Source organism: Schistocerca piceifrons, chromosome X (assembly GCF_021461385.2).
Source record: "Schistocerca piceifrons isolate TAMUIC-IGC-003096 chromosome X, iqSchPice1.1, whole genome shotgun sequence".
Lineage (NCBI taxonomy): Eukaryota > Metazoa > Arthropoda > Insecta > Orthoptera > Acrididae > Schistocerca > Schistocerca piceifrons.
In genome coordinates, this window is record NC_060149.1 from 286,148,014 (window position 1) to 286,174,252 (window position 26,239).

General features: G+C 42.7%; 1 protein-coding gene across 3 annotated transcripts in view; it reads right to left on the bottom strand.

Annotated features, from left to right (window-relative positions):
* Positions 1-26,239, bottom strand: part of LOC124722055 (vacuolar protein sorting-associated protein 26B-like) — a 63,489-nt gene that overhangs the window by 30,612 nt on the left and 6,638 nt on the right. For all 3 annotated transcript variants that reach the window (XM_047247248.1, XM_047247250.1, XM_047247249.1), the window contains exon 2: positions 20,204-20,347. In XM_047247248.1, coding sequence (XP_047103204.1) covers positions 20,204-20,347 — 144 coding nt within the window. The remainder of the gene's footprint in view (positions 1-20,203; positions 20,348-26,239) is intronic.

A 26,239-nucleotide genomic window follows, 5' to 3' on the forward strand; every position in this document is an offset into this window, starting at 1 on the left:
TGAAACCTACCTATGCTTTCAGTGTTGCCCTCCACAGGTATCAAGCACAAAAAAAGACTACATTATATATGCACACCAACTTGAGTGGGGTCAAGAAGTTGTTCCGATGAAGTGGAAGAGGGATCAAAAGAGCCAGGCAGAGGGAGGGAGCATAGGACAGTAGGGTAGCTGGAAGCTGGCAGAGAGTTGTGTGTGGCCCACAATGACACACAGCAGTGGATTGGAAGGTTGAGCAAGTGTAGTAACCCACCAGTTACTACACCTACAGCCCACAGTGGTCTTAAGTCAGGGTACTAGAGCAAGCACAGTGTGTGCTAATATTCAAATGATGTTCCCACAACTACCTGAGGCCGCCACCAGGGGCAGCATGGTCACCGACTCATCACCAGATTTGCTGTGTGCAAGCAGCACTACACCAGTGATATCTGATGAGGACAGCATCGCTATATGGGCTTGCAAGGGCCTCCGGACCCTCAGTTGTTAAATATTTTTGAGACATGTAAACTACTTTAATTGTATTCTTGTTGATGTCACTCCATGACCCAATAAATCTTATCTTTTTTTACAGCCATGTGTTTCCTTGAGTTCCTAGTTAGAGCACAAGTGGCAACATCAAGGGTCAAATTTTCATGTGTTATGGGTTTGGTGGTTTTGCCGATGTTCGGCTCTTCCATGGAGATTCTACTCCAGTCACTTGTGCAACACCAGCAGGCACACATGGCTGTGTTGTAATGGTTGTTGACTATGTTGATCCAGGCTCAGCTGCTGGATTTTTCACATGTGGCCATCCTCCTCCCCCACCCCCACCCCCCTTCCAGCCCCCCATTTCCCGTGATGAATCCATGGAAGACTGGAACACTGACAAAAAGCAGCTTTGCCAACATTTTGTGACATTTTAGGTGGTTGATATGAAGGTTTATAAGACTCTTCTTGTCATGGATACCCCCTCATATTTATCACTTACTGTGGCAGTTAGCTCCTCTGCAAGAACCAGCATTGCTCTCTTATGACAATATCTGTAGTTTGCTCTCCTCCTATCACTGCTTGTAGCAGCTGCACCATTGAATTCTATGAATGTCACAAACAGCTGCAGCAACTGTATTGAGCTTGGGCGTCCAAGCTCCACAGCCGCAGTCTTAAGTGTTGGTTCATCACGGATAAGACTCAGGAGTCTTATGTGCACACCATAGTCATAGAGGCAATTATTTGTTTGGCTCCAGATAACAAGGTGTGTTGGTGGGCCCTTCAGTCTGAGAGCCCTATGTTAGCATTTGTTTTGAATACCAAACAGTTGTTCAAGGTTTCCTGCATGGTGAGCTACCAATTAGAGGTTTGGAGTGATGTCATCATTGTTGACAAGTGGTGGGCCTCTTGCCACAAATGTAAAAAAAGATGTCATATAGCAGTGGTATGTCCATCTCTACTGTCTATCCTCCTCTTCTTCCCCCACCCCAAGGAGTCATTGCCAAAATCAATGGACGTCTATATTCATACTGTTTCATTGTTATGTTCACTGTTCTGTTCACGGCTGTAAGCAGGCCAGACCAAACTTTTTATTGAAGTATGGGTGACAGATAAGCCATAAAGCCTACAAGTCGACACAGGAGCCACTGCCTCTCCCCTCAATTCACAGTAGTACACCTGGCAAGGGTCCCAACCATTGGCATGCACAAGAGTTGGTCGGTAAGCTAGCATAAACAGCAGATTCCAATTCATGGTCAACACAGTTTACAAGTCAGCTTTCCGTCCCATTACATACTTAGTGGTTAACAATGCGAGTACTAAAAATTTCTTTGATCTAGATGTCTTTGCTACTTTTGGCTTTTCTACTCCAGATGCAGTGCATCTGGTGTCAAATCAAGTGCCTTATCATGAATTGGATTCCTTGTGTTCCGAGTTTTTGGATCTGTTTGCCCCATAGTTAAGTTTTGCTTTTTCTGTGTGCAAACTAGCCACATCGAGCTCAGCAGCATGTTCAGCCACCATGTGGTCAATTTTGCTCTCAGTCTTAGTTTAGTGGCGGCCATTCATTTGGGTGGACAGCTTCGTGGTGGTCGAATCCACATAAAAGTATGTGGTTACGTGATGTCACTCTGGGGTGATGCTGGGTAATGATGGAGATGCTCCTCTGCATCCAGTTTACGGGGATGATCATAGGATTAGAGGCACACATGTACAGCGACACACACTTTATTGGGGCTTTGACTACCTTCGTGCCAAGAAATGGGCAACTTCCTATCCAAAATCCTTCCCACCTCTCACAAAATGGTATTACATCACTTACCCAATCTACAAAATATCCCGGTTTGCCCACATGCCACATTTAAACATGACCCCTTACTAGACAGGGCACACTCCTGTGGAAAACTCAGGTCAAAGACCTGGCCTATGTACCAACACAGTCTCATGTAGGCACACTACCAAATAGCAGTTCATCCAAATGAGTGGCCACTGCCAACTGTGGCAAATAGCAAAATTGACCATCTAGCTGGGGAACACACTGCTGAGTTAACCACGATTTCAGTGGTGGCTTCACAACCTCCGTCACTTGGATACCACCTCCTCTTCCTCAATCCCTCTAATATCAGTTTCTCCAAACTGCGAAGATGGAATTTGTCTTCATAACACATCCTTCAATTCCACAATCCTCCTGGCTTTAATTTCAGCTAGTCCTTGTCCCACACCCACTTCCATCCCCTGCTCTACACTCCCCACTTCACTTGTTCTACACACACACACACACACACACACACACACACACACACCTCCGAAGTCTCCTTCTTCCTCTGTTCTATCTGCCCCACCCAAACCATTCCTCTACATAATTATCATCCATACATGGCTCCCCCACTGGCACCAGGACGAGCTCATCTTTGTCACATTTCTATACTATCCACTCGCTGCCTCCTCTTCCCAGCTAACAGCTACCCTTCCCAGCCAACAGCTAACATACCGTCTGACTCTCCGAGCCGTCAGCCACATTTGTCTCCCACACTATGTCCTCCACCTCACCTCACCTCACCTTTCTCCTTTGCTCTTACCACTTGACAACACCTTATCCACTCAAGCTCCACTGCCAATATGATGTAGTTGGCCAGAACAGTGTAGCAAATGATAGTTTTTGTGTATTCTATTAGCTCTGAAGGACAAAGTCCAAAACCTTAGCTACATTTTCCATCTCATTAATGTGCAAATCAGCCACATGGTATCTCATATGTTGTTGCTTTTACTACTTCCATTACTTACATTCTCACCAGGACTTCCAATTATCATACTTGGATTAGATACGTTCATTCAGAACTTTCTATTTCTTCATTCAGAATATCCTAGATCTGATACCATTTAATAGTTTAGATGAGTTATGAAAGAAGCGCACATCACTTCTATTTCCCATTTAGTTAGGCTGTACAAGGAACTATCTGGTGCACCTAACATTAAAGCAGACAGTAGTACCTCAGTTATGTCATGCTAGGCCAGTACCATTTCTTCTCAATAACGATAATTTGCACCAGACAACTTATGAGGATTAAAATGGCGAGACACGGAATTGAAAAACTCCTCTTGTATGCAAATCGAATGTGTCACTTAATTTCATCCTGTTAGGTTGGTTAGCTGATTTGAGGGATGGGACCAAACAGCGAGGTCACCAGTCCCATCGGATTAGGGAAGGATGGAGAAGGAAGTTGGCAGTGCCTTTTCAAAGGAACCATCCTGGCATTTGCCTGAAGCAATTTAGGGAAATCAAGGAAAACCTTAATCAGGATGGCCAGACACGGATTTCAACCATCATCCTCCCAAATGAGAGTCCAGTGTGTTAATCATTGCACTACCTTGCTCAGTTTTCATCATGTTATTTGAAATATTATTCCAAAGATGAGAACACTCAATAGCAACTGAAGAGATAGTCACAGTATTTAGTAGAGCATCTCAATACACAGATTTAATAATTGATATTGTTAACTTCTAAAGTATGGGAGCACGTCTGTACATACTGTCTGAAGGGCATCACGTTTCGCTTATGGTGTATTCATTTGTTGAATCAAATCACAATTTCAACATTTCTGTCATTCTTCAGTACAATCAATTTGTGCCATTGCACAGACTAAATTTGTGTTAAAAATTATGTGAACTTCGACATACCACATCCCACTTCGCATATCCAAAGGAAGCGACAATTGAATCTTCCAACACAATGAACATAATGGGTCTCATGAGCATTTGTATATCAATCCACATGTGAGCCACCACAACTGATCTAATGATGTGTGTTATATTGATATTTTTTAAGTTTACACTTTCTTCAGATTTGCAAAGTGGGACATGAGTATGCCACAGTTCCAGTCATTTATTAAATAAATTTATACAATGACAAATGTTGAAATTCAAACATCACTTAATAACAAAGGAAAGTCATAAGAGAAACAGCAAGTGCTTAAAACATAACAAAGACAGACAGAAACCATCACACAAAAAAGCTTTGAATCTACTTTTTCTTTGAGTTTAATATGCTATATCTACATATACATCTGTATTTAAAAATAGAAAATGTCAAGATCTGTGCTCACTGTGCATTGATGCAGAGAGAACTGATCACACTCAACAAATGTAAAAGGAATCAGACAAATTTCTACATACTGCAGGCCTTGTGGTCAATATGTTTGTGTCACAAAAGATGAGGGATGAGAAGAACCCACCACAGTTCAATAACAATATTAGAAAATTACTACAAAAATAAAGAAAGCTGAATGGCACAATCAAACAAAATCTCTGCTGCTGAAGAACAGCTGAACTACATTGAAAAGTGCGTAAGACAGCTACGTATGAAGCGTTCAATGAATTCAAAAGCAGCACGATCAGTTTCTACATATCAATTGCTGAAACGAAGTTATCTGTCTAAATGGCCACTGACCATGACACCATCCAAATGGAAGATGATAAAATGAAGCCTGAAATACTAAATTCTGTCTTCTGCAATTGCCTCACAAAAGATGACAATGCATTTCTTACTTTTGCCATCACACAGATGAAAAAAAAGTGACCAATATAGAAATAACTGAACTGATAGTGAAAAGGCCACTGGTCCTGATAGGGCAAAATTTTATATCAAATATGCAGAAGAACCAACTCCTCTTCTTGGAACAGCTCACCATAGATCATCAATCACTAGAACAAAGTATGCCAGGGGACTGGAAAAAGGTGTATGTCATTCTTATGTACAAGAAGGTTGTATGTCATTTCTATGTACAAGAAGGTTAGAAGGCAACATGTATCAAAATATAGACTTATCTCGCCAATGTCAACAAGTTACAGTTATTCTTTTTCATTTCCAGGATGGTAATTTTGTATTGAAGCCAAACTTATTTTTAGAAACTTCTTCACATAGCATACACCAAAATGGATTATTCAAGTTATGGATCATCCACTAAAGAGGACACTGTGACTTACAGGTATAATTTTTCATAGTTTTTGGATTTTTTTGTGTACTTTTAATCTCTGAAATTATTGTGACATCTGCTTTTAATGGACTGAAACATTTAAATAATATGCTTGCAAAATGGTTACAAAAATTTATTAGAAATAGCTTTACAAAAGTAAAACTATGCTGGTGACCATGTATTTCACGCAAAATTTATTTTGTCCAGAATTGCAGAAAGCTATTGTGCCCTCTTGCTATTCAAAGTTGGACCTTTAATTTGGTGTTTTAGCTTAGCACCCAAGGTTTCTGCCTCTAGATGCCAATCACTGCTAATCAAAACATGGTAAATAGTCCACAGAATAATATCTGGTATGCTCCACTGGTTTCAGTTCATTTCTATGCTTTGCACGTACATACAGATGGGTATGCTTCATTTGAAGACTTTATAGTCTGTATTCATATCATAATCCACAATACTGCAATATACTTGTTCAACAGAGGCATTCGCTCCAAGACTTCACAAAGAAATATGTTATTCCAAAATGTTATTGCTAGTAAGTATCTCAAAATCAGCTCATCAACATGATTATTTCATCTAAATCTTCCTCCTTGAGATAACCCACTGTCTGGAGGAGTTCATCATTGCTGTCAGCCACTGAAGGAAAACTGATGTGATTTTGAAGTTCTTCAGTATCAGATATCACCACTTTACAGAATTTCTAAAATCTCTTCCACAGAGAGTAATCACTAATAACACACTACTGTAAAAATGAGAGTAATGCTTAGAACCAGCACACAAGCAAAACATGGATTGTCATAGAAAACCAAAGCCGAGGCTGGCTAGAGACGCAATATGTCCATTGTCGTTAACGAATTTTTGAAACTTTGCCGTGACAACTATAATTATGCTAACTTAAAATAGTAACTAGTCCTGAAATTATGGAAACCTCTTTCAACAGGAAAAAATATCAAAATTACATTGAACATTTAGAAGGAAAAAATGTATACAGTTCTAGAGGCTAAGTAGTTACATTCAGCCACAATCTTTGCACGACTGACACTTTGTGCATGTCTTGGAAATTCAAATGTTGGTCATTATATGACAGTGAGGTTGGTTTAAAAGAGGGCAGAAGGGACCAAATTACAAGGTCATCAGTCCCTTGTTCCTAATAAAACAATGCCACAAGTGTGAGAATAAAACAGATGAGACATATAACACAAAACGGGAAGAAAGGAAAAAATCATAAGAATGAAGGAAAGGCAACAAAGACTAAAAGGAACCAGAGAGGAAAAGAAAACAACAGAGAGACGCTAGAAACAGATGAGAGTAAAACAAGAAAGCAGATTACAGTGGCTGCCCACGAAAATAAAAAGGAAAAGCCAGCCACTCTGCAACACATGAAACCTACACCCTAAAAGCCCTAGGGTGGAGGAGACAGAGGGACAAAGATCAAATGATAAAATCCACTCTCACGAATAAAATGTAAAACTAAATCAGCCAATGAGGCATTGTCAGATAAAATGAGCAGCAACGAGTCCGGTAACCCAAGATTTCGTCGCTGGGCGGTCAAAGTGGGACAATGCACCAGAATATGGGCCACTGTCGACCGGGCGCCGCATCGACACTGAGGTGGGTCTTCACGGCACAAGAGGTAACCATGGGTCACCCAAGCGTGGCCAATACGGAGCCAGCAGAGGATAACCGATTACCTGTGCGCGGCCCGCATGGAAGACATTCGTAGTCTCCTTAATGATACACAGTTTGTTGTGCGTACTGTTATGCCAGTCTGCCTCCCAAAGCTGAAAAACGAAGCGGCGTAAGTCAGAACGCAGGTCAGGTTCAGAGATGCCCTCCCCAGAAGCGGTTTCTGTGTAGCCTGTTTGGCCAGCCTGTCGGCAAGTTCGTTGCCTGGGATGCCGACGTGTCCTGGGTCCACACAAACACCACTGAACAACGGGACCAGTCCAGGGCACAGATGGACTCCTGAATGGAAGCCACCCAAGGATGCCGAAGGTAGCACTGGTCGTTAGCTTGTAGGCTGCTCAAGGCGTCAGTACACAGAAGAAACGATTTCTCAGGGCATGAACAGATATACTGAAGTGAGATATGGCCACCAGCTCTGCAGTGAATACACTGCAGCCATTGGGCAAGAAATGCTGTTCAATATGGCCTCTGTGGAAAAGGCGAAGTCAACATTGCCATCAGCCATCAAGCCGTCAGTGTAAGCCACTTCAGAGCTCCAGAACACTTCAAGAATTGAGAGGAAGTGACAGTGGAGAGCCACAGGGTTAACGGAGTACTTAGGACCACGTGAAAGGTCCAGGCGAAGCTTCAGCCTACAGCTACACCACGGAGGTGTACGTGAATGGAACTCGAGGCTAGGTGGTGAAGGGAAGGACTCCAGTTCAGACAGAAGCAATAGCATGCGAACTGCAATCGTTAGCCGTGAATTGAGCCACCTATGTGGGAGGTGAACTGCCATGGTTGGTAATTACAATGTTCAGGAGAGCTATAAATGTGTGCAACGTAACTGGCGAGCAGTTGTGCATCTCTGATCTTCAATGGAGGGACTCAGGCCTCCAGCAGTACGTTTGTCACTGGACTCATCCTAAAAGCTCCTGTCGCTAGTCGAACTCCGCAATGGTGCAATGGGTCAAGCAAATGCAATGCTGAGGGTGCTGCAGAACCATAAATCACACTCCCATAGTCAAGGCTGGATTGAACAAGGGCTCTGTAGAGCTGCAGCAGCGTGGAGCAATATGCACCCCAGTAGGTGTTGCTCAGGCAGTGGAGGGCATTGAGGTGCTTCCAACACATCCATTTAAGGTGACGTAGATGAGGAAGCCAAGTCAAATGAGCATCAAAATCCAGACCTAAGAATCGATGTGTCTCCACTACAGTGAGTGGATCGTCATTAATGTATTAAAGTGCTGGTTCTGGATGAATGTTATGATGCTGACAGAAATGCATGACACACGTCTTAATGGCAGAAAACTGGAAGCCAGGGGCTAGAGCCCATGACTGTGCCTTGTGGATGGCTTCCTGCAGGCGACACTCAGCAACTCCAGTACTGGAGCAGCAGTACGAAATGGAGAAGTCGTCTGCATACAGAGAAGGTGAGACAGAGGGGCCTGACAGCTGCTGCTAGACTTAATGGCCACTAAAAATAGAGAGTCACTCAATACAGAGCCCTGCAAGACTCCATTCTCCTGGATATGGATGGAACTAGAATAGGCACCAACTTGGACATGGAAAGTACAGAGCGAAGGGAAGTTTTGGATAAAAATCGGGAGGGGCCCTGGAGACCCCACTCATACAATGTGGCAAGGATATGATTTTGGCAGGTCGGGTTGTATGCTTTACGTAAGTCAAAAAAGATGACAACCACGCGTTGGCGTCTGGAAAAGGCTATGAGGGTGGCAGACTCGAGAGACACAAGATTACCAGTGGTAGAGTGACCCTGGCAGAAGCTGCCCTGACATGGATGACCCTGGCAGAAGCTGCCCTGACATGGAGCTAGTAGGCCATGTGACCCTAGGACCCAACCCTACCGTCGACACACCATACAATCCAGCAGCTTACAAAGAACATTGGTGAGGCTGCTGGGCTGATAGCTATCAACATAAAGCGGGTTTTTACCGGGTTTGAGCACCAGAATGATGGTGCTCTCCTGCCACTGCGATGGAAAGATGCCATCACACCAGATCCGGTTGAAGATGACGAGGATATTTCGCTTGTAGTCAGATGAGATGTTTTTAATCATCTGGCTGTGGATCCTATTAGGCACAGGAGCTGTGTCCAGGCAATGTGCAAGGGCACAGAGGAACTCCCACTCTGTAAATGGGGTGTTATAGGATTCACTGTGGCATGTAGTGAATGAGGACTTTCCCTTCCAGCCGCCATTTGAGAGTGCAAAAGGCTGTAGGGTAATTCTCCGATGTAGAGGCTCAAGCAAAGTGCTCGGCAATCACATTAGCATCAGTAGATAACACGCCAATTATGTTAACATCGGGAACACCTGTTTGAGTGTGGTACCTGAAAAGATGTTTGATCATTGCCCAGACTTTGGAAGATGACATATGGCATGCAATGGTCGAAACATATCTATCCCAACACTCCGGCTTCTGATGTTTGATAAGTTGGCGAATGCAGGCATGGAGCTGTTTAAAAGCTACGAGGTGCTCCACGGTAGGGTGCCGCTTATGCCACTGTAGAGCTCGCCGATGCTCCTTAATTGCTTCAGCGACTTCCGGTGACCACCAACTGACTGCCTTACGCCAGGGGCACCATAAAGAGCGAGGGATCACGTTTCATGCCACAGAAACAATTGTTGTAGCCACCTGCTCAACCATCACATCAATGTTACCGTGTGGGGGAGATTCAATGGTGACAGCAGAGGTGAAAGTTTCCCAGTCCGCCTTGTTTAAAGCCCATCTGGGCAGGCGACCGTGGGCCTGATGCCGGGGCAGTGACAGGAAGATGGGGAACTGGTCACTACTACACAGGTTGTCACATGCACTTCAGTGGATAGATGAGAGAAGTCCTGGGCTGCAAATTGATATATCAATGGCCGAGTAACTACCATGAGCCACACTGATTTGTGTGTCGGCCCCAGTATTTAAGAGGCAGAGGTCGAACTGAGACAGAAAAATTTCGACATCTCTGCCTCTGCCAGTAAGCACGGTGCTGCCCCACAAGGGGTTATGGGCATTAAAATATCTCCCAAAAGTAGGAAAGGTTTAGGGAGTTGACCAATCAGTGTAGCTAATACATTCAGGGGTACTGCACCAGCTGGAGGAAGATATACGTTGCAGACAGTTATTTCCTGTGTCGTCCTTATTCTCACAGCCACAGCTTCAAGGGAGGTTTGAAGGGGCACAGTGTCACTACAGACTGAGTTTAGGACATAAATGCAAACTCCACCTGACACTAGACAATAGTCACTACGGTTCCTGTAATATCCCTTATAGCCGCAGAAGGAAGGGGTCCGCATTGCCAGGAACCAGGTTTCCTGGGGGGCAATGCAGATAGCAGGTGTAAAGCTTAACAGGTGCTGTACATCAGCCAGGTGGTGGAAAAAACTGCCGCAGTTCCACTGGCGGATGATGTCATCGTGGGACTGGGAAGGCATGGATATTCAATGAGGCAGTTTACGCCTCAGAGTCACCTGCTGCCACCAACTTATTGCCTGAGCAGTCTATATCCATTGTGTCTGAGGATCTGGCAAGATCTAGGTCCTCAGCAGACACCAGAATCTCCACCCTATCCTCAGATGAAGAGCTTGCAGGTAGCAGTAGTGAGTGTGCCACCACAATTTCCTTGGTCTTAGGGGACTGCTTTTTGGGTTTCTCTCGCTGCTCCTTGGGTTTCTGCAGCTGGGAGGACTTCACTGATTCAGTCTCCGGGACTGAGGATGAGCATGAAGCCCTAGGACCAGCTGCTTTTGGGTTCTTCAGCCACTGGCGGGTGTCGTCTTTCCCACTAGCAGAAACATGGGAAAGGAGTGACCAAAGGGACCCCTTCCTAGCGAGAGGAGCCTAAAAAGACTTATGCTTCTCCAGTGCAGAAGTGTGGACTGATATCCCCGATGGTTGTGGGGAGAGAGGGGGGGCTGTTGCTCCCGAAGTAGGTGCTTTAAGTGCTGGAAGTTCAGCCATATGTCTTCTCGCTGTACTTCCAGCATCACATGTCAAGATTGCAGACGCCCATCACTTCCCAATACTCCATGTGCCCTACTTCCCATCTGTGTCAACTATGGAGAGCACCATTTGCTTTGCTCGCCTGACTGCAGGATTCTCCAGAAGGAAGCAGGAGCAATAGGGAGGGAAATGCCCCCCCCCCCCCCCCCATCAAGGGGGCAGGTGTAGTCTCCCGGCTCTGAGAGGTGACTGGGGTTGGCAGAGCTGATGGTGCCAGAACTGTTGTAGCGGCGGCATAAGAGGATTTCATACGTACATGATGCTGGCGTTCAAATTCTCTCTTAGCCTCAGTGTAGGTCAGTTGGTCCAGGGTCTTGTACTCCACAATTTTCCCTTCTTTCTGGAGAATCCTGCATTCAGGTGAGCAAAGCAAATGGTGCTCTCCGTAGTTGACACAGATGGGAAGCAGGGCACATGGAGTATTGGGAAGTGATGGGTGTCCGCAATCTCGACATGTGATGCTGGAAGTACAGCGAGAAGACATATGGCTGAACTTCCAGCACTTAAAGCACAATATAGGGGGAGGGATAGGGCTTTACATCACAGTGGTAGACGATCACCTTGACCACCTCGGGCAATGCGTCACCCTCGAAGGCCAAGATGAAGGCACCGGTGGCAACCTGATTATCCCTCGGACCCCGGTGGACATGCTGGATGAAATGTACACCTCGCCAATCTACATTGGCGCACAGCTCATCACCAGGCTGCAAAAAAGGTCCCTCTGAAATATGATATTCTGGACCATATTTATTTAAGCTCTTAATGAGTGTAATGGTTACAGAAACATCCCCCACCTTGTCACAAGTGAGTAACGTCCATGAGTGGGCAGAGGATGCTGTTTTGATCAAGATTGACCCAGATCTCATTTTGGACAATACCTCCACCTCCTCAAAATTGTCCTCTAAATGCTCAATAAAAAACTGAGGCTTCATTTTCATGAAAGATTCCCCATCAGCTCTCGTACATACAAGGTACCGGGGTGAATAAGATACGCTGCCATCCTTAGCCTGACGTTCCTCCCATGGTGTGGCCAGGGAGGGGTATGATTTGGGGTCGTAATTCTGTGCGTTGAATTGAGCTTGTGAATGCTTAGAGACTGCTTCATCGCATGTCTTCTGCCCTGACGCCACCCAGCTGCAGCAAAGGCCACCTGCTGGCAATTCTCCAAACTATACACATGAAAACTGCGAAGTGATGCTGTGTTTCTATGCAACGTTTTGTTCATGGATGATGCATTATTCACCAATGTTGCACAACTTGTTCTTCATAATAAAGCCCTACTGGTCACTTCCATATATACTTTGGCTGAAAGGACTTGATAAACAACAGCCTCAGTCTGTCAATGCGTGGTGTGGGCTTTCCAGGAATCCCTTCAATGATCCTTGTTTTGTTGATGGAACTCTAAACAGCCACAAATAGCTATAGTTCCAAACAGATATGTTGCCTTGACACACACAAGACAATCCATGTGGTACCAACCTGACAGGCATCCCACCCATTCCATGCAAATATTTACTGATTTTTCAAAAAAAATGGCTCTGAGCACTATGGGACTCAACTGCTGTGGTCATAAGTCCCCTAGAACTTAGAACTACTTAAACCTAACTAACCTAAGGACAGCACACAACACCCAGCCATCACGAGGCAGAGAAAATCCCTGACCCCGCCGGGAATCGAACCCGGGAACCCGGGCGTGGGAAGCTAGAACGCTACCGCACGACCACGAGATGCGGGCTACTGATTTTTCTATGAAAACGTTTGGAGATTGTTGGATTTGTTGCTCAGGATACAAAAAATCATCTACTTTTCACACTTCTGGACCTGCATGTGCGGAAAATTTATACCCATGTTCTATAAGACCACACCAACGATGCTTCAACACATGAAATGCTGTACAACACTTGCCTGTGCTGCAATAAGCCCAGATAAGATTCAGCAGTCAGCATCGTCTGCTTGGAATCACTTTATGATGTATATCAACACTCAAGGTCAATACTTTAAGCATTTGATATGACAGTCACAACAACAAACATACAAACTGTACTTCAGTTAACTTTTTGCTTCCATTTGGTACAACAGAGCAGATATTTGTGAGTCCTCTTCTTCTGGTGGCAGGATGGTGGCATTCCGCACTTATCCTGATATTATTTTATAAAGTTCCACACAAGTTAAGTCATTGAAGGCCTCGTTGGAAGGCTCTTTCCAATGCCAAAGGAAAAATTACACAGTTTATAAAAAGAGGTCAGTATCATAATTTGGCAACTACAAATGTAAAAAATTACTTGTGAATGTCAGGAAATTAGGCACACTGTCCACTACGACTCAACAAAAACTGAACCTTGACATTTGCTCCTTCAGAATATATTTTGGGTAGTCTGTCTTAGAAGCCTCAACCTGTGCAAATGACCTGTCAGACAACGCCTGTGGCTCTACAACACTGTTTGGAGATAACATAGATGTGTACACTATAAGGAAACATTACTGATGATCTGTGTGTGATGCAGCTGATCCTATACATAATGAAATCTAATGTGATGTAATGATGCAGCTGATCCTATACATAATGAAATGTAATGTAATTTGTATAAATATACAGAAAGACTAAATATTACTAGACTTTGTGATCAGTAATCAGTCACTGTCATCTGTAAAACCAGCATATATTCCACAGTAGCCACCTGGGATGATTTAAGGTAAAAGATCCACATCTACATGTATACTCCTCAAGACACCATTCAGTACAGGGTATAATTGTCATTCTGTTTCATGTTCCACTTGAAAAGGAGCAAGGCAAAAAAAGTAAGAGCCTTGATTTCTCTTACCTTTCCTTTGCGTTCCTTCTCAAGATGTTTGTTAATGGCAGTAGGATTCTTCTGCAGTCTGTGACAAATGCTGGTTCTCTAAACTTTCAACAGCATTACACACACACACACACACACACACACACACACACACACACACACACACACACACACACACGTGTTCCTCCCTGTACGAATTCCCATTTCAGTTCAAGAGCATTTCCATAATATTTGCACATTAATCAAACCTATGTACCTATACATAACAAATCTAGCAGCACACCTCTGAACTGCTTTGATGTCTTTCTTTAATCTCACTTGGTGCAAATCCCCAACATCCAAGAATGGGTCACCCCAACATGTTCTATATACAATGTCCTTTACAGATCAGCTCCACTTTCCTAGAATTCTCCCAATATAATGAAGTCTAGCATTTTCTTACAACTGACACATACTCATTTCATTTCATGTAACTTTGCAATGTTACATCTAAATATTTAATCAATGTAACTGTGTGAAGCAACACACCACTAAAACTATTCAAACATTACAGGATAGTTTTTCCTAGTCATGTGCATCAGCTTACATTTTCCTACATTTAGAGAAAGCTGCCAATAATTACACTGAAGATAAACTCTGGCCAAGTCATCCCGAATTCTCCTACAGTCACTCAATGACGACATTTCCCACATACTACAGCATCATCAGCAAACAGTTGCAGATTGCTGCTCACCCTATCCATCAGACCATTTATGTATATAGAGAACAAGAGTGATGCTATTACACTGCTCTGAACACTCAAGAAAATACCTTTGTCTCTGATGAACATTCACCGTCCAGACATACTGTGGTCTATTAACTGAAAAGTCTTCAAGCCATTCACATATCTCAGAACATAGTCCCTATGCTGGGACTTTCATTAACAGTCTGCAATGAGACATTGTGTCAAATGCTTTCCGGAAACCTAAGAAAATGGAACCTGCCTGGGACCCTTCCTCCACGGTTGGTGTTCGCCGAATTCTTCTTGGGCGGATTTCAATATCTTCCTATGATTCTGCTTCACTTTCATTTTTTTGATATCCAATGTCTTTTTCCCAATCGGCCAAGTCATCCGGAACATCAGACAAGACATTCGCGCATTCGTCATAAACAGCCCTATCGTCTCTTTCATCCGCCATGATGAAAGGGCACAAGTACTTACAAAAACAAAAAACTTGTTGACGTGTGTAACTTATTGTTACCTAAACAAAACACCAACAGAATGCAAAAGATACTAAAGTGCAGTTGCCAGCCACTGCGCGATACTAAGCTCACGACACCACTGTAGTGTCGCCGGCCGTTGACCGCTTTTTTGCACACGACACCACTGTGGTTTCGCTGGACGACAGTGTTAACTTGCAAACTGCTAAGGTATCATCATTTGTTGGAAACTTTAGTAGCTCTCCAAGTACTTTTTCTTTTGCTTTTTGTCGCAGATTTCACTTGGAATGCATCAGAATGGTAACAGGTCAGAAGAAGGTACAATTTGTCACCTCACAGAATCCATATCTGTCACAATGGTACTGTTGAATTATCGATATCAGTATGGGAGGGCACCATTGGCAAAAACAAGCTTAATGAGCTGGTTCCAAATTTTTGAAGTGACAGGCAATGTCCGACTTTCATCAATGTGACATCCCTGTGTCTCATGCATGTGGTAACAAAAAGCAAGCTGAATTTCAAGATAGCCCGCAGTAGTCAATTTGCCATGCACCATGCAAATTGTAGGAAGCAAGCTCAATTGTCCATAAAATGGAAACTGTAGTGTCACATTAGCATTACAAAGTGCAAATGGTACAAGCATTATAGCTGAACGATTGTCCTCTGCTATATGCACTTGCGTGTCATATGCTGGCCTCCGTAGATGATGACAATGTCTACTTGAAAAAGTACCCTTTTCAGATGAAGCAATGTTCCGACTTCTGGACATATGACTCATCATAACATTATGATTTTGAGCTCTGAAAACACGTGAGCACACCCATGATAGCCCAGAACTGGCCCTCTTCTCTTTGTAGAGCAAATTGTAATGGGAAATGTTTAGCTGGAAATACTCTAACAGTTCCTGCAACCACAACTGAAGAGCTGCAGCCATCTGTAATCAAACATGATGGCACCCAAATGTCAGAGTTCGAATGTACTGGATGTGCCAAATGACAGATTTCCTGACAGGCAGATGGGTCATGATGGTCTCAGAAGATGGCCATGTCTCTAATAGTTTTCAAGTTACAATTTTTTTTTTTTTTAAACAATAGAGGGCTTTATGGATACGCTGCAGTTTTTTCAGCCAATCAGGACTTTGCACTGGGTGAGACATTTGCGATACTTCCAAGCTAAGTAAGGGGCCAATGGCGAAGAATATTCTTTGCGAAACCGAACTGGTATTCCATCGGAACTGGTGATTTATTTGTTTTCAACTTTTCCAGTTGCTTCTTAATGCCAGGGATGAATATTTCTATGTCCTCCATGTGAAACTGTCAAACGGTGGTATATCTGTATGATCCTACTGTGCAAATGATTTTTTTAACATGAGATTTAAAATTTCAGCTTCCCTTTTACTGTCTTCTGTTGTTACACCAAATTGATCTACAAATGGCTGAATTCTGTGAGGAATGCAAAACCCAGAGTTAGATTTACTGGAAGATCGCTAAGTAAAACCTGCACATGTAAGAGGTCACGTGCAGAGGATTTGTTTGGCCAGTTCTTGAATACTGTTCAACAGTCTGTGAACTTTGCCAACTTGGATTACTGGAAGAATGAACAATCAAAGAAGACAGGTGCAGTTAGTCAGTCACTGTGACAAAACCACAGATATGCTCAATAAGGTATAGCAGGAAAATGAAAAGCTTCACTCACAAAATTTTTAGGACACCCGTTCCAAAAACCTACACTCCTGGAAATGGAAAAAAGAACACATTGACACCGGTGTGTCAGACCCACCATACTTGCTCCGGACACTGTGAGAGGGCTGTACAAGCAATGATCACACGCATGGCACAGCGGACACACCAGGAACCGCGGTGTTGGCCGTCGAAGGGCGCTAGCTGCGCAGCATTTGTGCACTGCCGCTGTCAGTGTCAGCCAGTTTGCCATGGCATACGAAGCTCCATCGCAGTCTTTAACACTGGTAGCATGCCGCGACAGCATGGACGTGAACCGTATGTGCAGTTGACGGACTTTGAGCGAGGGCATATAGTGGGCATGCGGGAGGCCGGGTGGACGTACCGCCGAATTGCTCAACACGTGGGGCGTGAGGTCTCCACAGTACATCGATGTTGTCGCCAGTGGTCGGCGGAAGGTGCACGTGCCCGTCGACCTGGGACCAGACCGCAGCGACGCACGGATGCACGCCAAGACCGTAGGATCCTATGCAGTGCCGTAGGGGACCGCACCGCCACTTCCCAGCAAATTAGGGACACTGTTGCTCCTGGGGTATCGGCGAGGACCATTCGCAACCGTCTTCATGAAGCTGGGCTACAGTCCCGCACACCGTTAGGCCGTCTTCCGCTCACGCCCCAACATCGTGCAGCCCGCCTCCAGTGGTGTCACGACAGGCGTGAATGGAGGGACGAATGGAGACGTGTCGTGTTCAGCAATGAGAGTCGCTTCTGCCTTGGTGCCAATGATGGTCGTATGCGTGTTTGGCGCCGTGCAGGTGAGCACCACAATCAGGACTGCATACGACCGAGGCACACAGGGCCAACACCCGGCATCATGGTGTGGGGAGCGATCTCCTACACTGGCCATACACCACTGGTGATCGTCGAGGGGACACTGAATAGTGCACGGTACACCGAAACCGTCATCGAACCCATCGTTCTACCATTCCTAGACCGGCAAGGGAACTTGCTGTTCCAACAGGACAATGCACGTCCGCATGTATCCCGTGCCACCCAACATGCTCTAGAAGGTGTAAGTCAACTACCCTGGCCAGCAAGATCTCCGGATCTGTTCCCCATTGAGCATGTTTGGGACTGGATGAAGCATTGTCTCACGCGGTCTATACGTCCAGCACGAACGCTGGTCCAACTGAGGCGCCAGGTGGAAATGGCATGGCAAGCCATTCCACAGGACTACATCCAGCATCTCTACGATCATCTCCGTGGGAGAATAGCAGCCTGCATTGCTGCGAAAGGTGGATATACACTGTACTAGTGCCGACATTGTGCATGCTCTGTTGCCTGTGTCTATGTGCCTGTGGTTCTGTCAGTGTGATCATGTGATGTATCTGACCCCAGGAATGTGTCAATAAAGTTTCCCCTTCCTGGGACAATGAATTCACGATGTTCTTATTTCAATTTCCAGGAGTGTATTACTGCCTTCAATACATCTCTTGTAATGATCACAATGGTAAAACTCGAGAAATTCAGGCTTACGTAGGGAGGTGTCAATAACATTTCTACTCACATACGATCTGTAAATATAACAGAAAAGATGGAAAATTATTCAAGTACACTATGTATTCTTTACCACTCATCTTATGGTTGGTTGTAGAGTAATGATGAAGTTATATGCATTAATAATATTAAATTAACACTCAATTTATGATAAATGGAAACTGTTGACAAAATTACGTTTAAACCATTTTAAGGATGATTGGGTTTAAGATCTTTTACACAATGGGACATTAAGAGATGGAGCAAAATTAGCAATGATATTGATCATTTCTAAGCAGAAATTTATCCTGGCAGTGGGAACAAACTAGAGCACCTCTAATACAAATGTCTTTACTGAAGAAACATGGGTAGCATAACTAGTGTGTGTTTATATATATTATAAGAGGCAAGCTTTTGGAGCCAGTGGCTTTTTCTTTAGGCAGAAGGGTTGAAGGGGAAGGAAGAGGGGTGAAGGTAAAGAAGTGGAGAGGTCTAGGAAAATAGGTAGATTTCGGGAAAGTCACCTAGAGTCGTGGGTCAGGGGAGACTTACCGTACGGGATGAGAAGGAAAGACTGATTGTTGGGGACTGCATCTGATGAGATTTGAAAACCTGATAGCTTGAAGGTGGAAGACAGGGTAATATTCAAGGCAGAGATTGCTGCTAAAACATAATGCATGAGTTAATAAGAGTGAAAAGCTAAGCGCATTGTATGTAACAGAGGTGGGAGGGGGCCGATGAAAAATAGATGCGCAAGAAAATAAAAGATGTAGAAAACTAAAATGGAGTGAAGAAAGGAGTAGTTACTGTGAAGAAATGCTGAGACGAAAGGAATTAACGTAAATTAAGGCCAGGTGGGTGGCGAGAGCCAAGGACACGTTGCAGTGCTAGTTCCCATCTGTGGAGTTCTGAGAAACTGGTGGCTGGAGGAAAAATCCATATGGTATGTGGGGTTAAACAGGGACAGAGGTCATGACTGTCATGTTGTAGAGCTTGCTCTGCAACATGATATTGCGTGTTTCCAGTATACACCCTATGCCTATGCCCATTCATCCTAATTGATAATTTGGTGGTAGTCATCCCGGTGTAGAAGGCCGAACAGTGTTTAAATAACACCTGGTATATGATGTGTCGTTTTACAGGTGACTCTCCCTTTGATAGTGTATATTTTTCCAGCTGGTATAGGTAGTGATAGGAGGGTGCATAGGGCAAAGGCAACTCTTGCAGTGGGGACAGTCACTGGGGTAGGAGCCATTTGGTAGGGAGATGGGTGCAGAAGGAACATACGGTCTGACAAGGATATTACAAAGATTGGGAGGGTGACAAAAAGCTGTTCTGGGTGTGGCATGCAAAATCCCACACAGAATGGATCACACCTCAGGCCATGATTTTATGAAGTCATGGCCTTGTCGAAGTAGCCGATTGATACATTCCAGACCAGGATAACACTGAAACACCTTCAGTGCACACCACTGGTCACCCACCTCTTATTAACTCATGCACAATGTTTAATCTGTAATCTCTGTTTTGCATGTTACTCTGTCTTCCACCTTTAAGCTCTCAGGTTTTCAAATCTCGTCCGATGCACTCCCCGACAATCAGTCTTTCCTTCTCATCCTGTCCAGTAAGTCTCCCCTGGCCCATGGTTCTGGGTGACTTTCCTGAAATATATTCCTTTTCCTGAACATCCAGTCCTTTTCCTTCACCCCTCTTCCTTCCTCTTCAACTCTTCTGCCTCAATAAGGCGTCACTGTCGCAGCCCATTGTCGTATCATAACCTTCATTAATTTAAGTATCAAGTGTAATTGGATATGCTATCCAACCCAAATTTAGTTTCTAATTAAATGTGGCTGATATCTCGTGTAACTCACCTTCCCAGATACAGTCTCTCCATCGTAAAAAAGATAATGTCTCTCTTTTTTCCCATCCTCCGACTTGATATCTGCCATTTTACGGTTCTCTGTGCCATCTAAAACAATGTCAATCTCAGCACTCTGCCCAAATCCAAAGAAGCTCTGAAATCAGTAATAAATCCACTATTAAAGATAACAATAATGAACTGTAATAGATCATGAAAACACTACAGGTTGAATTAAAGCTCAAAACAATAAATTTCAATGCACTGTACAATACTGAGGCAGGAGTCATTAGCAACTTCCTGAGGGGGTGGGAGTCTTGGAGGGTCTTTTTAGGTAGTGGTGAGGGCAGCAAAACTCTTGTCTCTATGAATCAACTAGAAGAAATTTTTGAAGCAGTTCCACGTAAAGAACAGGTACAAAAAAAATCATGTGGCAATTTCAAGCATATGGTTACACTGTTTGCGATTTGCAGAAATCAGCAGTGAAGGAATACAGCCCACCTCTCCCCTCTTCCCCATCATTTGACAAAAAGTGCTTAATTTTTGGTCTTCATTACTGGTCAGTCTGTAGCACACATCCACAGGTTGCACCAAGAACTTACCGACAGCATCTATTATAAATACTTGTCCACATGCAAATTTTTGCAGTTTCTTTTACTGTAAAGTACCAGTAAGACAAAACATGGCCGAAGACCTTCATATGTTCAAAGTTGATCTTACGCCCTCTCACAAAGCTATGCTCTGCTATGGCTGACTGTACAACCTTTCTTAACACACTGTGGCACTTGTGTTATGTAATTTGACAGCACATGCGTTGTTTTACTTTTATTACTTTCAGTGCATTCATAAGTCGCATTGCACATGTATGCCACACACTCTTAAACCAAGGTTGTATTTCACTGTATGCAACATTTCTTTAATTTTTGATGCTTGCTACAAAAGTTTTGCACTGTGTGATCAAAAGTATCCGGTACCTGGCTGAAAATGACTTACAAATTTGTGGTGCCCTCCATCGGTAATGTTGGAATTCAATATGGTGTTGGCCCATCCTTAGCCTTGAAGACAGCTTCCACTCTCACATGCACACGTTCAATCAGGTGCTGGAAGGTTCATTGGGGAATGGCAGCCCATTCTTCATGGAGTGCTGCACTGAGGGAGAGGTATCGATGTTGATCGGTGAGGCCTGGCACGAAGTCAATGTTCCAAAACATCCCAGAGGTGTTCCATAGGATTCAGGTCAGGACTCTGTGCAGGTCAGTCCATTACACGGATGTTATTGTTGTGTAACCACTCTGCCACAGGCCGTTCATTATGAACAGGAGCTCAATTATGTCTGATGATGCAATCACCAATCCTAAATTGCTCTTAAACAGTGGGAAGGAAGAAGGTGCTTAAAACATCAATGTATGCCTGTGCTGTGATAGTGCCATGCTAAAGAACATGAAAAACAGGACCATGCCATAACACCACTGCCTCCGAATTTCACTGTTGGCACTACACACATTGGCAGATTACGTTCACCGGACATTTGCCGTACTCACTCCGTGCCATCGGATTGCCACATTGTGTAGCGTGATTTGTTACTCCACACAACATTTTTCCACTGTTCAGTTGTCCAATGTTTACATGATGGGTGGCTTATGAGCAGACGCTCGACTATGAAATCCAAGTTTTCTCACCTCCCACCTAATAACTGTGAGAGTACTTGCAGTGGATCCTGACGCAGTTTCGAATTCCTGCGTGATGGTCTGGACTGATATCTGCCTATTACACATTACAACCCTCTTCAACTGTCAGCAGTCTCTGTCAGTCAACAGACGAGATCGCCTGTACGTTTTTGTGCTGTACGTGACCCTTCAAGTTTCCACTTCACTATCACATCAGAAACAGTGGACCTAGAGATGTTTAAGAGTGCGAATATCTCGCGTACAGACATGTGACAAGTGACATTCAACACCTGACCACATTTGAAGTCTGTGAGTTCCATGGAGTGGCCCATTCTGCTCTCTCATGATATCTAATGACTACTGAGGTCGCTGATATGGAGTACCAAGCAGCAGGTGGCAGCACTTTGCACATAATATCAAAAACGTGTGGTTTTTGGGGTGTCTGGATAATTTTGATCACATAGTGTATAATGTCATTTTTGCTAAACAAACATTCTACCTTACTTGGAGTTGCTCAGTAAAATGGAAGGAGTGCTGTGGGCCTATTTTTCTATGGAATGAATGGGTTCACACATTTTTTTTCTTTGCTAATGGACATAATTTGGTACTGCTTGTATATGTTCTTTTAAACACAGCCTTCAAATATTTTAAACCAGATTTCAGGTTCATGTGATAGAAAATTGTCTGAATTCTAAATACAAAACGATCAGGTCAAAATTATTCTTTGCAGATATTGGGAACAGCATTTATTTAGATAAATAAGCTATAGGTTGGCTTTCTGTACACACAGTAGTCCAGTGATCATTTGACTCTCATTCAACCAACATGTCCAAGATCAGCATCTCCTTTTTCTGTTTACTTCTATCATTAACCTGCTGTTTGGATGAATGGAATTAATGTGGAACAAGAACTGGTGTAACATATCCACAAACTAATAGGAACTGGTTAGATGGGGTGAAACTAAATTTAAAGTCCATTCTTCACAATCTTTAATGCAGAAGTTGTCAATTGCTGGTGATTCAAATCTATGACTGTGATATCAATCGTTTGGGTAATGTTTCACACTGTAAAGAGAATAAATTGGCATCAAAATGTGTCAGGAAAGTTTGACAATGGCAAATGTGAAGTGGTCTGCTAAAAGAGCCAATGCGTCGATATAAAAGATATTGCATTCATGATCACTACAGTCTCATTTAGAAATAGCTGCATGCTTTTGAATTAATGGTATGATGGTTACAGAGGGCGACCACAGGCACCAGTACCTCAGTAACATATTTTGCCAACCCTTAAGTAGAAGGTGCAATAACACTGACGACTGAAGTGGGTGGTACGCCACCATTGCATAATTTTGGGAAACTGTACATTCTTAGTATAAGGCCTTTAACTACATTGTCAGTGAGGCAGGTATTCTTCAAAAGCAGCTCCATCTTTCTGATGATTGGAGATGTTAACTGCCTTTTGAGTTACTGGTACGTACTGTCAGACAGTAAAATCGACATTTATTTAGGCCTACAGCAATCTGCAGCATTCAGGACCACAATGTCATTACCTTACACTCCAACAATGCAACTAATTCATTATTACTATGTACAAAATGGAGCCTTGCCTCTCCAACTAATCATAGGAATACCATATTATTAGACTATTAGTTCTATAGTTACTCGGGAGTAGCTTCACTGAGATATACTCCAAATTGCCCTATCACTACGATTAAAGTGAGAAATGACCCATAGACAAAAACACACTAGTTCCCATCACCCAAGTAAAACACGAAGAAAGATTAGATTAGATTAGATTAGATTAATATTAGTTCCATGGATCATGAATACGATATTTCGTAATGATGTGGAACGAGTCAAATTTTCCAATACATGAGATAATTAGGTTAATTTAACAACATACTTAAGTTAATATAACAACTTTATTTTTTTGTGTTTTTTTATTTTTATTTTTTTATTTTTTAATTTTTTTTAATATTTTTTTTCTTAATTTATATCTAAAAATTCCTCTATGGAGTAGAAGGAGTTGTCATTCAGAAATTCTTTTAATTTCTTCTTAAATACTTGTTGGTTATCTGTCAGACTTTTGATACTATTTGGTAAGTGACCAAAGACTTTAGTGCCAGTATAATTCACCCCTTTCTGTGCCAAAGTTAGATTTAATCTTGAATAGTGAAGATCGTCCTTTCTCCTAGTATTGTAGTTATGCACACTGCTATTACTTTTGAATTGGGTTTGGTTGTTAATAACAAATTTCATAAGAGAGTATATATACTGAGAAGCTACTGTGAATATCCCAAAGAGAACTAACTTTGCCTCTTCATGAATATAGAATGGCAAGTCATTAATATATAATAAGAACAACAAAGGACCCAAGACTGACCCTTGTGGAACCCCATTCTTGATAGTTCCCCAGTTTGAGGAATGTGCTGATCTTTGCATGTTACGAGAACTACTTATTTCAACTTTCTGCACTCTTCCAGTTAGGTACGAATTAAACCAGACAGTTCCTAAGAAATACATACGTTAATGGCACCACAGAGTAAACGGACTGGGAAACTGATGTTGCAATGAACGATCGAGAGTGATGGACCAGAGTGGAGCAAACCACTGAACAATTCAATGCCATAAAGTATGGAATTAGTGTCTCAGTCACTTGCAGAAGTAAATTCATATTTTAAAGTGTTACAGGAAAAAAGCACAGGGGAGCTATAGTTGCTACAAAAAAGAAGCACAATGATTCACATATCAGAAAGAGGGACAACAAAATGAAATCAATGTGGAAGGTTACTAATAATTATAGACGCAAGCATGAAAATGCAAGTAATAAAATCACCATAAAACACAGAAAGGAAATTGCTGATGATCCACTTCTAACAGCTAATATATTTAATGATCACTGTATTAATATAGCACAAAACCTTGTCACAAGTAAATATAATCCAAAGACAAAGGAAATAACTCCAATAAATGAAAGGACAATGTACCTATATCCTGTGAGACCCGAAGAAGTACAAAGAGCTGTCAGCAAACTAAAGAGTAAAATGACCTGTGGACTTGTTGATACCCTTGACAAAATTATTAAATATAGTACCAATAATGTTCTCTCTCAACATGTGGACATAATCAATGACTCGTTTGAAAATGGTGTGTTTCCAAGCAAACTTAAGACGTCAACAGTAATACCAGTTTATAAAAGTGGTGACAAGTTTTTACATTAAAAAATTCAGACCACCATCACTACTATCTGCATTTTCAAAAATAAGTGAAAGAATGATGTATAGCAGATTGCTCGATTTCCTAAACAAAAACAAAATTCTTGTAAATGCACCGAATGGTTTCAGAAAAGGCAAATCTATGCAAATGGTTCTCTTCAATTTCCTAAAACACTTTTACGAAGCTACTGAGGACAAGGAACTGACCTGTGGGTAGTTTTCGGACCATTCCAAAGAGTTTGATCTTATAAATCATAATGTACTACTGTCAGAACTACATAATTATAGTGTCCATGGTGTTTCTTACGAGTGGTTCAAGCCATATGTAACTGATATGAAACAGACAGCAAATTTCTCAGGATGGTAATGTGTGTCATTCTAATTATTAAAAAAAATAAATAAATAAAATAAAAAAATTAAAATTAAAAAAAATTAATTATGGGGTGCCCCAGGGCTCAGTATTGGGACCATTGTTATTCTTGGTTTTATTAATGAACTGCCACAACAATTTTCAACCACCGATACTGTACAATTTACTGATGATACCAGCTGCTTTATAAAAGGTAATAATGATTTTGAGATGCAGCAAAAAATTGACAAAACAGCAAAACTGGCTGGAAATTGTTAAACGATAACTGTCTAGATGTCAATGACAAGACAACTGCATGAACGAAGTTCAACCATATAAGGAACAAAAACAGGACCACCATGAAATTCATGTTACCAAACAGTCAAATTCAGTAAAAGAATCACATAAAACTTTTTTGATTATGGGTGGATGAGCATCTAAGGTGCGAAAAACATGCAGAAACGCTTAACAAAAAACGAAGCAAGTACTGTCAGATATTAAGACTATTCACGTTGGTGTGTAGAATATATGAGTCTGGCGATATACCATCTGACTTTCGGAAAAGCATCATCCACATAATTCCGAAGACGGCAAGAGCTGACAAGTGCGAGAATTATCGCACAATCAGCTTAACAGCTCATGCATCGAAGCTGCTTACAAGAATAATATACAGAAGAATGGAAAAGAAAATTGAGAATGCACTTGGTGACGATCAGTTTAGCTTTAGGAAAAGTAAAGGGACGAGAGAGGTAATTCTGACGTTACCACTAGTAATGGAAGCAAGGATAAATAAAAATCAAGACACTTTCATAGGATTTG